Source organism: Elephantulus edwardii, unplaced genomic scaffold (assembly GCF_000299155.1).
Source record: "Elephantulus edwardii isolate Elephantulus edwardi_28Jun2011 unplaced genomic scaffold, EleEdw1.0 scaffold00482, whole genome shotgun sequence".
In the NCBI taxonomy this organism is placed as follows: domain Eukaryota; kingdom Metazoa; phylum Chordata; class Mammalia; order Macroscelidea; family Macroscelididae; genus Elephantulus; species Elephantulus edwardii.
This window is the reverse complement of record NW_006400232.1, coordinates 167,234-179,458: the sequence shown is the minus strand read 5'-3', so window position 1 is coordinate 179,458 and position 12,225 is coordinate 167,234. Positions and strand designations below refer to the sequence as shown.

Below are 12,225 nucleotides of genomic sequence, written 5' to 3'. Positions count from 1 at the left end.
GAGGGACAGCGCAGGAGGGGAAGACCCTCTATGAGATGGATTGATTCAGTGACTGGGGTAATCTGGAGGGGTGTGTCAGAGGAAATGCGATTGGCACAGGATAGAGCAAGGTTTAGGGCTGTTGTACATAGGGTCTCTATGAGTTGCAAACGACTCGATGGCACATAACAACAACAACATTTATCTTTAGTACTTTATCCTCTTTATTCACCAAAATGTATCTCCATATTTTTTGTTTACTAATGTGTCATTATATAAAATAATTTTGTTTAATCTACTTATTTTGTTACAAACTGGTATTATAAAACTAGGGAAGTCCCAAGTAGAGAAATGTCTTCAAGCATTTTTGTTAATTAAGGCAGTGTTCACTGAACACTCAACAGTTAAATCTTTGATATAATTCTTACTGCCCTAACCAAGTAAGCAAGGAAGCCAAGTTGAAGTCTTTGTCTGTCTCTGATGTCCTAGAAGGTAAAGGATTGGACTGTTAGTCCAAAGTCAACCAAAGTTTGAGTCTACTCACTGCTTCATGAGAGAATGATAAGCCATTTTCTCCCATGTGATTTATAGCCTCTGAGAACTCCTTGAAACAGTCAGCTATGACTTAGTTCTGAATTGATGGCAATGAGTTCAGATTGAGTTGATTCAAAACAGAACAATTATACACACATACGTATGCATGCATACACACAGAGAGCTCTGGTGGATTAGTGGTAAGAAGTTACATTACAAACAGTTTGAATCTGCTAGCTGCTCCATGGGGGAAGGATGGCCCATCTCTTCCCTTGTGATTAACTGCCTCTAAAAACTCATCGGAGAATCAGCTATGGGTAGGTTCAGATTTGACAACCTGGTAGATAAGGAATTAATTGCACTGCCAACACATAGGTAAGTAGTTCAAAACTACCAGTGGAAAATCTCAGAGGGAAAAACATTGGCAATCTGTAAAATGTACAGCCTCTGAAAATCTACTGGAAGGTCAGTTGTGAGTTAATTTCAACTCAAAGGCACATAACAACAAACATCAGTATATAGTTGTTGAATAATTCAGCTGCTAACCAAAAAGACATTTGTGATTTGAAACCATCATCTGCTTTGTCTGCTTCCGTAAGACTTTGCAACTTTGCAAACCTAATAAAGCGGTTTAATTTTTTTCTGTAAGGTTGCTGTGAGTTGGAACTGACTTGACTGCAATTGGTTCAATTTTTGGAGGGTTTTGGAGAAGAACATTTAAGAAAACAAAAATTGAAATTTTTGGTTATTACATTAGTGTTGTCAAGATTACACTTGTGAATTCCCCCAGAATGTTGATGAAAATGTGGTTCATGTGATGAATAGAATACCTGCTAAAGGAGATAATGGAAAGACACTTTTAAAAAGCTATAGCAATTAAAATATTACTTCAGTAAAATTTTCTGGAGGCAGAACAAAAAATGCTGTTATTATGGAAATAATTCACAAATAATTATTTTATACAAGTAAAGTGTTTTTATTCATTGATACATAGAATTCTGAAGGATAGGGAAGCAGGAAAAATATTTTTTAATATAAAATAACAGAAATGAAATTACCTTTTGCTACACTTACTTTAGGAAGTACACTTTAAAGTGTGTCATATTTACTTTTATAGGATTTAGTAGAAAAAACCAAAATAATGTTGAAAACATAAATTTTACACAAATAGTGTTTTATTGTTTACTTGGTATCATATGCATATATTGCTTTCACAGAAATGTTTAAAATGTTTAAAAGTCATAACCTAGTTCATGACTAGATCTACTGCTTACTTTGCATTTAATTGAGAATTGCTAATAAATGCCACATTAGCATTTTTAATTTTAACAAAGTCTTTTTACACTTTCTTCCATTTAAAAGACAGGGAGAGCCTTCAGTAAAATGTTCTCAAGAATCTTTGCATTAAGTAATATGTCATCATTAAGTAATATGTAACATCCATAGGTAAGTTAGTGAGAAAATAGTAAAAATGTTAATTATGGTGGCATTGATTAGTTCTAAATATTCTATAAGTAATAATTAAACAAAATTAAAAATAAAAGTTTAATTTTTAAAGTACATGTTATTTTGTTTAATCCTTATCCTTAAATTTATTTCACATTACTTGGCCTGAAAGATTAAAATAAAGTTTGAAATAATTAGTGTTTGGCACTATAATAGCAATTCCCCCCCTCCCACATTTCCCTGTATTTTATGAGAGATTACATGTATTTGTTAAAATAAAACTGTAGCCTTTCAAAAATTAAAGTACTCATTTGATCATTGATTAATGGGTATTAACGTACATTGTTCTGGTGGAAGATATAATAAATAGCAATCTTTCTTAATAGAGAAGTTGTCATATGCCAAATACAAATCTCAGTGAATTAAATTAATACTCAAAACAGCCATGGAGTTAGCTTAATTAATATCTTGTCCTCTTAGACATTAGACAAATGGATTGCTGCTTCTTAAATCAACTGTATTTATGAAACTTTAAAGATCTTCTTACTAGTGATTCAATATGAGAAAGGAGCTGAGCTTTGTTTATAAAAATCTGATGGCTCTAATATATTTCTTCCTAAACAGAGATGAAGTTTCCCTCTCCTTGGCAAACACAGCAGGTGTTCTCATTGGCTACTGTCCACAGCAAGATGCCCTTGATGATCTCTTGACTGGTTGGGAACATCTTCATTACTACTGCAGCCTGCATGGGATTCCAAAACAGCACATTTCTGAGGTGTGCATCATTTAAATTTTCTTTGAGTGGGAAAGGAAATAACTCAGGTATGCCATACCAACTATCTCTCTCTGTCAGCACAGTTTTTCTTGAAGGAGAAGAATATTGATAACTGCTATTGAGTTCACTGAAATTCATAGCTACCACGGTAACAACTGATCAGGACCTTACCCTATCCTGTTGCATCCTCATGATCTCCCACATGCTCAGGCTCATGCCCATTGTTACAGTCATAACTTGCTGAGGGTCCTCTTCTTTTTTATTGACCTTCAACTTTCCTGATATGATGTTTTTGGTTTGCTTGGGGTCTTTTGTTTTTGTTTTGGGGTTTGTTGTTTTGTTTTGTTTTTTCCTAAGTACTACCTGCGCCTCCTGAGAATACACCCAAATTTTGTGAGAAGAAGTCTCACAATCCTTGTTTCTAAAGAGCAAACTGGTTTCACTTCATCAAAACAGATTTGTTGATTCATTTGTCAGTCCATGGTATATTCAATATTCTTCATCAACATCACAATTCAAAAACATTGATTCTTAGCCTGTCAACTTTACTCACTGTCTAATTTTCAGATACATAAGAAACAATTAAAATTAACATGGCGTAAACCAGGAGTACCTTAGTCTTTAAACTTAGTCTTTAAATTTATATTCTTCTCTTTAGCACTTGAATGTGGTCCTTGACAATAGGTGTTTTTTTTTAATTAAATTTTTTAATACAACACATTTATTGACTGTTGCTACTGTGAGTGTTCATTGTTGATTAAAGTAAAATTAAAATATTAACAATATCATTCTTTCCTCCACCCATTATGATGTTGTCCATAGGTTCAATTGTGAAAATTTTTATTATCTTGATATTGAAATTCAACCCATATTTAAGACTATAATTTTTTCTCTTCCATAGCAAGGACTTTAAGTTCACTTAACTTTCTCCAAGCATGGTTGTTTTATCTACATAATTAAGTATGTTGTTGAGTCTTCTTCCAATCCTGGTATCCCATTCTTCTTCCAGTTTCTCAAATATTTGCTTAGTGTCTTTGTTGTTGTTGTTGTTAGGTGCCATCGAGTTGAATACGACTCATAGTGACCTTATGAAGGAGAGATCTGAAATCAGTCCTGTCCTGTGCCATCCTCATGCTTCCTGACACACAAGAGCCTATTGCAGCAGTCCCCTTGTCCATCTACCTGGTTGAGGGTCTTCCTCTCCTTCACCAACCCTCCACCCTTCCCAACATCATGTACTTCTCCAAGGAATAGCACCTCATAGCAATATCTCCGAAGTAGGTTAAGTGAAGTTTCATCCTTCTTGTTGCTAAAAGCACCCTAGCTGCACCCTCTCCAAGATAGATGTGTGTATGTATATATATATTCATTTTTTTGGCTATCCATGGAATGTTCAGTGCTCTTCTCCAACACCACAGCTCAAAGGCATCAATTCTTTTTCTGTCATCCTTATTTATTGTCCAGGTCTCACATGCATAGCTAGTAATCGGAAAGATCACGGCCTGAATCAGACACACTTTAGTCCTCGAAACTGACATCTCTACTCTTCAATAATTTGGAAAGGTCCCTAACTGCAGATTTTCCCATTGCAATGCATCTCCTTATTTTCTGACTGCTCATACTATTGTGTTAATTGTGGATCCAAGCAAGATGAAGCTGTTGACAGTTTCAATCTCCTCTCCATCCATCATGACATGTCCTATTGGCCCAGTGGTAAGAATTTTTTTTTGTTTTCTTGATATTGAGACACAATCTATACAGATTGAATAAGTACAGGAAAAGGATAAAACACAGACACATATCTTTCATGATTTCAAGCCATGTAGTTTTTCCTAGTTCTATTTGGGTAATTTTTTTTCCTTGGGTTTATGTATAGGTTTCACATAAGCACAACTAAGTGTTCCAGGTTTCCATTCTTAACAATGTTATACATAATTGAGGGAGGAAATAAGATAGAGATAGAAAAATATAATTTTGTGCAATCATTACAAAAATATTTTTTTAGAAAACATCAACTGTGAATATAGTTCTTATCCTCACATGATTGACTATGTAGGGTCAGATTGACTACTTCTGGGGAAAAAATTTATGAAGAAGGTTAATATCAGCAGTCAAAGCAAGGTCAAGGGCTGAGGGGCTTATGACCATCAACAACTTGTAAACAAATTAAAATTTAAGAGTAAGAAAATAAAAACAAGTTTATAAGAAGAAAAATATGAATTTAAGTAGTCCTTGATCTTGTCACAGAAGTAATCGATCTGACTCCTGTGCATACCATCAGGTGAAATCCATGTGTATAGTCTATATTTGTTTCTTATGAAAGGTATTTGCAATGAATAAATCACTGATTGTACAAAATTCTATCATTCTATTTCCAGCCTTATTTCTGTCACCAAGTCCATGTTTTCTGACTACTGCTCCTTCTTCTCTGTTCCCAAATTTTGCATTCCAGTCACTCATTATTATTAATGCATTTTTGGTTGCACGGTAAATCAATTTCTGACTGCAAAAGCTAGGTCAATCTCAGATGGATCTTGGTTGAAAGCAGAGAGTACCAGAAGAATGTATTTCCGTGTTTAATTGACTATGCAAAGACATTTTACTGTGTGGATTACAACAAATAGTGGATAACTTTGATGAGAATGGGAATCCAAGAATACGTGATTGTGATTGTGCTTATGCAAAACCTATTCTCAAACCAGGAAATAGCCTTCAGAACACAGGAAAATAAAACCGCCAGATTCAAAAATCAGGAAAGATGTGCATCAGAGATGCCTCCTGTCTCCATACCTTTTCAATCTATATGTGGAACAGATCATTTGGGAGACTGAGCTTTATGAGGAGGAATATAGCATCAGAATTGGAAAAAGACTAATTAACAACCTGTGATATGCACATGAAACAACCTTGCTTGCTGAAACTGAGGAGGACCTGAAGCACTTGTTGCAGAAAATTAAGGACTGTACCATTCAATATGGATTGAAGCTTGACTTCAAGAAGACAAAAGATTCTCACCACTGTGCCATTTGGTAGAACTATGATAGATGGAGAAGCGATTGAGGTTGTTAACAATTTCAGCTTGGTAGGCTCCACAATAAACACTCTTGGTACCAGCAGCCAGGAACTCAAAAGACAAGTTACATTGAGAAAATCTGTTGCCAGGGACCTCTCCAGACTTCTGAGAAGCAACAATGTCAATCCAGAGACTAAGCTGTGCCTGATGTAGGCCATCGTCTTTGCAATTAATTGCTATACATCAGAGAGTTGAACAACTAAGGATGACACAAGAAGAATCAATGCCTTTGAGTTATGATGCTAGTGAAGAGTTTTAAACATACCATGGACCACCAAGAAAACAAAGAAGTCTGTATTGGAAAGGGTGAAAATAAATTTCTCCTTGGAGGCTAGGATTTTGAATCTCCATCTCACATACATTGGGCCCATGGCCAGGAGGGATCAGTTCTTAGAGAAGAACATCATGCTTAGAAATGTAGTGGGATAGCACAGGAGAGGAAGAACCTGGATGAGATGGATTTACACTGTAAATGGGTCAGTGGGGATAGGTGTGTCTGAGTCAGTGAGACTGGCTTACAATAGGGAAGGCTTTAGAGGTATTGTACATAGTGTTGCTATGAGTCTCACCTTGATGGCACATAACAACAGTTCTTGATTTCCTGAAATTGATACTTCAAGTCCTACTCATTTTAAGCAAGCAAAAATTGTATCATATGCATAATTCAGATCTTCATCTGATTCTAATGTCACATTCCTCTTAATAGAACCCAATTTTATGAATTATTTGCTCAGCATATAAATTGAATAGGTATGGACAAAAGCTATATCCCTGTTCACACCTTCCTCATTCTCATTCTCTCTCTCTTTCAAAATATATTTTTCTATTTATTTTGGGGATTTAAAAAGTTATATTGGTTTGCATACAAAATTTGTATGCATTGTGTTTCATTTGTATACATTGTGTTCACATATTCTTTCATTCATATTGTTTTTCAGACAATCATTCACATAAATTGTGTTTTATAAAACCAATCACCATTGATCTATGCCTACCCTGTCTTTCAAAGTCCCCACTGGTTCTTTCCTAATTCCTTTACCTCCTCTCTGCACCCACAAAACTGAAACCTCACCATTTCCCACTTCCCAACCCTCAGTCTCTCTGCCCCCCTTTGGTCTTTCATACACACCTTGCTACTTATCCTTCTATTTTTACAATAATGATGTAAATATTATAATAATGCAATATTTGTCCTCATTAGACTAAATTAATTCAGTATAATGGTCCATATGCTGTCTCATATTATTATATAATATTTTTATATGGTTGTTCCCGTGTTCTGCATAGAAATCTATCTTGTGGATGTACCACAATTTCTCTGTCCATTAATTCGTTGATGGTCATTTGGGATGTTTCCATATTCTGAGATTCCCATTCTTCTCAATATTAGTTATCTTTTGTCATGATCCACATAGTCCAATGTCTTTTCATAATCAATAAAACACAGACATGTCTTCTGTATTCTCTGGTTTAAGCTAGAATCCATCTGACAACAGCAATGATATCTCTGGTACCATGTCTTTTCCTAATATCAGGCTGAACTTCTGCCAGTTACCTGCCAATGGGTGGTTCTAGTCCTTTTTAGAAGATTTTAGCAATATCTTGTCTGTGTGTTATATTAGTGATATTGTTCAATAATTTCTACATTATGTTGGATCATCTATGCTGGAAATGAGAACATATATAGGCAGATCTCTTCTAGTTAGTCAGGCAGGCACCCATCCTCCAAATTCCCTTGCATAGACTAGTGAGTACATCCTAGGTCGAATCTGTTAGTTTAAACATGTCAGTTGGTATTCTATCAATTTCTGAAAACTTATTTCTGGCTAATGTCTATCACAACTCAAACTTCTTTCTCCTGTTCCTATTTTACATCCTGTAATTTTACACTATTAATTGTTTTTGGTAGAGTGACTCTCTGTATTCCTTTTGTTTTATTTTGATGCTTCCTGGATCACTCAATATTTTGCCCATAGCAACTATCAGTATTGCAACTTGAGGATGTCAGACGAAACTGAAAATTGCTTTAGAATTCCCAGAAAACAGAACAAAGAGGTTATAAGCAAAGGATTTTGACAGAAGATTTCAAATGGCAGCTTGAGAAGACAAAATATTATAACAAAATATGCAAAGAGGGTGTCAGAAAATTAAAAGAGAAGGACTTGCTCAGCATTTTTCAAGCTGGAAACTGAAAACCAAGGAGAGATAAAGGTGATGAAAATAGTAAGAAGACAAAACAATTCCTCTGTTGAAGAGCAGACAGCATTGTCTGACAGCACACAAAGGGAACACACAGAGTGCTATTTGAATTGAAAATACCTAATGTATCAAATTATGTGCTCTTGAGTCAAAATCGATCCATAGCTGACCCTCCAGTGGGTTTTCAGAGGTAATTGATAGAACAGGAGATTGCCCATCCTTCTCCCTGGAGTAGCTAAAGAATTTGAAACCTGTGCCTTTGAGACTGTAGTGCTTGGAAGCAGCTGATGGATAGAAATGTATGGTTTTTTTTTAGTTGGTAGTACAACTCCTAACACTACCTCACCAAAATTTCAGACTTAATAGAACTTTCATTTTTTCCCAAACATTATTTTCTTATTGTAGAGAATATATTTAATTTGAACAATATTTTACTGCTTAGATAAATACTTATTCTACTTATGTCAATTGAGACTGCTAAATAAAACACAGCCATGAAAAAAGATGGTCCACATAAAATTATGCAAAGAATGTGGCCATATATTTTATGTATATACTTATAGCTATTTTCACAAAACGTGTATGCTTTGGGGACTTTATCATTGCTCTTATGTGAAAGGCCAAGGCCTGTGTTGCATGGCTGGCCCTAGAGCATATTCCAGCTACCACTTCCCCTGCATCTTCTAAAGGCTTTAGCACAGCCTAGGCATACTCACATCCTCATCAGCAACAGGTTTAGGGGCCACAGTTTTAGTGTGGCCCAGAGTTCTAGACCACTTCCCCTGATGCCTGGACACCCCATGGCCTTACTGTCTTGAGACTGGTGAGCTGCCATCTCCACTGTCCAGCAACAGAATCAAATGTACCAAAGATACTTTGGGTGAAACATGGCTATCTAGCTTCAAAATGTGGGATCCCTTAAGTTCAAGTGGAAAGGGCTGAGCCAGGCCAAGGCGAGCCAAGACACATTTTCTGAAAGTGAACAGACTTCCTGTTCTGCCATTCAGGTAACTTGGGGGATACACTGCTGTCTAGCTACATCAAGAAGGAAGAACAAATATACAGGTCCTTCAAAAATATTGCCCATAACCTGGGTAACTATATAGTTACAATAACCTTAACATCTACTAAGAAAAGACTCACCTAATTTCAAGAAGCTTATTTTTAATTAAGAATTAAAACAAGCCTGGAAGCGGGAGTGGCATCCACTTCCAAAATGACTTGCCTCCAGAAACTCTATGAACAGCACTTAGGCCGTTCGTTCATAGGGTCGTTATGAGTCATCTAAGACTCGACGGCACCAAACAACAATAACAACAGCAACATAGAGAGAGCTACGTTGGCATAGTGGACAGAAAGTTATGCTACTAAGCCCAAGATGGGTGATTTTAATCTAAAACCCTCAGATCTGGTTAAAATTGTTTTTCTGTCAAAACTTCTTCTAGGTGGTTTAGCTCTGGACTGTGTATTGCTGTACAGAGGTAACTCGTGGTTGCTGTGATGCTAAACACTGTGAGACTGGTGTGCCAAATGTAATAATGGTTACCCATGGTGGATAGTGTTTGGGGGAGCCTCCCGATTAAAACAAGCTTGGAAGCAGGAGTGGCATCCACTTCTGAAATGGCTTGCCTCTAGAAACTCTATGAACAGTGCTCAGGTCTTTCATTGATAGGGTTGCTATGAGTCGTCTATGACTCAAGGGCACCTAACAACAACAACAACAATGTCAAGAAGCAGTAGTCTGCTTCAGTCATCATGAGAAATAAAATAAACCTTCTCCTAAAAGAGCAACCCAATGAATAATCCAGATAAAGAGAACCCAAGAAATATGTTGATGTGAATTTATTTGAATGGCTATAGAAGAATATGCAATGATATAAAAAACAATGGAAGCCATTAAGACAGATGACAGTGATCCAGGAGAAAGATATTGATGAGGAACAACTTGAATAGATGGGACAAAAAATGATAGTATAGATAAAGAGACACAAGAACTTAAAAAATCACTATAAGACACAGAGGTCAAAATAGTACTAGAAATTGCAGAAAAGCAAGACAATACAATCCAGAATATTAACACCAAATTGGCGGACATGTCTAACATGCTAGTAGGACAAAAAAGTAGAATAAAACAGAGATAAAACAGAGAGTCCATAAGCTGTAAGACAAGAGCTGGAAACATTATGAAGAAAAATCAGTGATAAGACAAAGAAAATGAAGAAAACATTAGAATCATGTGGGATGACATGAAAAAGTATAACATTTATAGGAATGGAATTCTAGATCATGGATGATGGAGAAGTCACTGACAAAATTGTGGAAGTAGTACTAAAAGATAACTAACCTGATATTTTGAAGAATGAGGAAATCCACATTCAAGAAGAACAGTGAACATGAGATAGATTTTACCCCCCCAAAAAAAATCAAGACATATTATAGCTAAATTCTCCATATTAAAATCAAAGATAGAATACTAAAAGCAGCTCAAGAAAAAAAAAAGTCACCTACAAAGGGGAAAAAATTAGATTAAGTTCTTATTTCTCATTACAAGCCATGTTAACTAGAAAACAATGGGATGGCATTTAGAGAAAGTTGAAAGAAAACAATTACCAGGCAATATACAACAAAGCTCTGCATCAAATATGAAGAGAAATTAGATCTTTGGGAAAAGAAGGAGCTTTAGAAATTTGTTCAAACAAGACCAAAACTACAAGAAATTTTAAGTCCTTCACATGGAGACACCAAAGAGAAGTGGAAATATAAACAACAGAAAAATAAACACAGTAAAATGAAATAAAAGTAAAAACCCTGGCCTGAGAATAATCACACTTAATGTTAATGAAATAAATGCATGAAGCAAGATAAAAAGTAAATCAGAATGGGTATAATATTTGCCTACAAGAGACACATTAAAAAAGAAAAAAGACAGACTCAAAATCAAAGGCTTGAAAAAAATATACTAAGCAAATGGTAACTTTGAAAAAGCAGTAGTGGCAATATTAATCTCTGATAAAATAGACTTCAGAATGAAAACTACCATAAGAAGGTTATGTCAAGAAGATATAACCTTGGTCAACATATATGCACCAAATTATAGACCTGCAAAATACATAAAACAATGGCTTACAGGAATGAAGAAAAAATAGACAGCAACACAATAGTGGTAGGAGATTTCAACACACCACTATCAACAAAGGATGCTGTTGTTGTTGTTATGTGCCGTAGACTCGCTTGCGACTCATAGCGACCCTATGTACAACAGCCCTAAACTCTGCTCTGTCCTGCACCAATCGCCCTGTCTCTGACACTCCCATTCCGATTATCCCAGTCATGGAATCAATCCACCTCATAGGCCCTCTATGACGTGGATTGGCCCTCCTGCGCTGTCCCTCCACACTCCCAAGCATGACGTCCTTCTCCAAAAACCGGTCTCTCCTCACAACATGTCCAAAGTATGTTAGACGGAGCCTCAGAATCCTTCTCTCCAAGGAGCCACCCGGTTTAACCCTTTCCAGGACAAATCTGTTTGTTTTCCTAGCAGTCCATGGTATTCTCAATACTCTTCTCCAGCACCACAGCTCAAAGGCATCAATTCTCCTTCTATCCTCCTTGGTCATTGTCCAACTCTCTGATGCATAACAAGTGACTGTGAAGACCATGGCCTTTATCAGATGCACCTTAGTCTCCAGAGAGACACCATTGCTCTTCAGTACTTTGGAGAGGTCCCTAACAGCAGACTTTCCCATGGCAATGCGCCTTTTAATTTCCTGGCTGCTGGTGCCACTGTGGAGCCAAGCAAAGTAAAACTGTGTACAATATCCATCTCTTCACCATCCATCCTGATGGTGCCAATTGGTCCAGTGGTGAGAATCTTTGTCTTCTTGACATTGAGCCGCAATCCATATTGGAGGCCGCAGTACTTGACCCTCTGCAGCAGGTGCTTCAGGTCCTCTTCAATTTCAGCAAGCAGGGTTGTGTCATCTGCATAATGCAGATAGTTGATAAATCGTCCACCAATCTTGACTCCACATTTCGCCTTAGAGAGCCCAGCCTCCCAGGTAATCTGTTCTGCATATAGGTTGAAAAGGTATGGAGATAGGTTGCTTCCCTGGCGTACGCCCTTTCCAATTTTGAACCATGCAGTGTTCCCTTGCTCTGTTCTGACGACTGCCTCCTGGTCCAAGTATAGATTTTGCATTAGAACGATCAAGTGTTCTGG

General features: G+C 36.6%; 1 protein-coding gene across 1 annotated transcript in view; it reads left to right on the top strand.

The window, feature by feature from the left end:
* LOC102848396 (ATP-binding cassette sub-family A member 13-like) overlaps window positions 1-12,225 on the top strand; it is a 619,024-nt gene that overhangs the window by 502,783 nt on the left and 104,016 nt on the right. Inside the window, exon 27 of the mRNA XM_006902979.1 lies at window positions 2,584-2,734. Coding sequence (XP_006903041.1) covers window positions 2,584-2,734 — 151 coding nt within the window. The remainder of the gene's footprint in view (window positions 1-2,583; window positions 2,735-12,225) is intronic.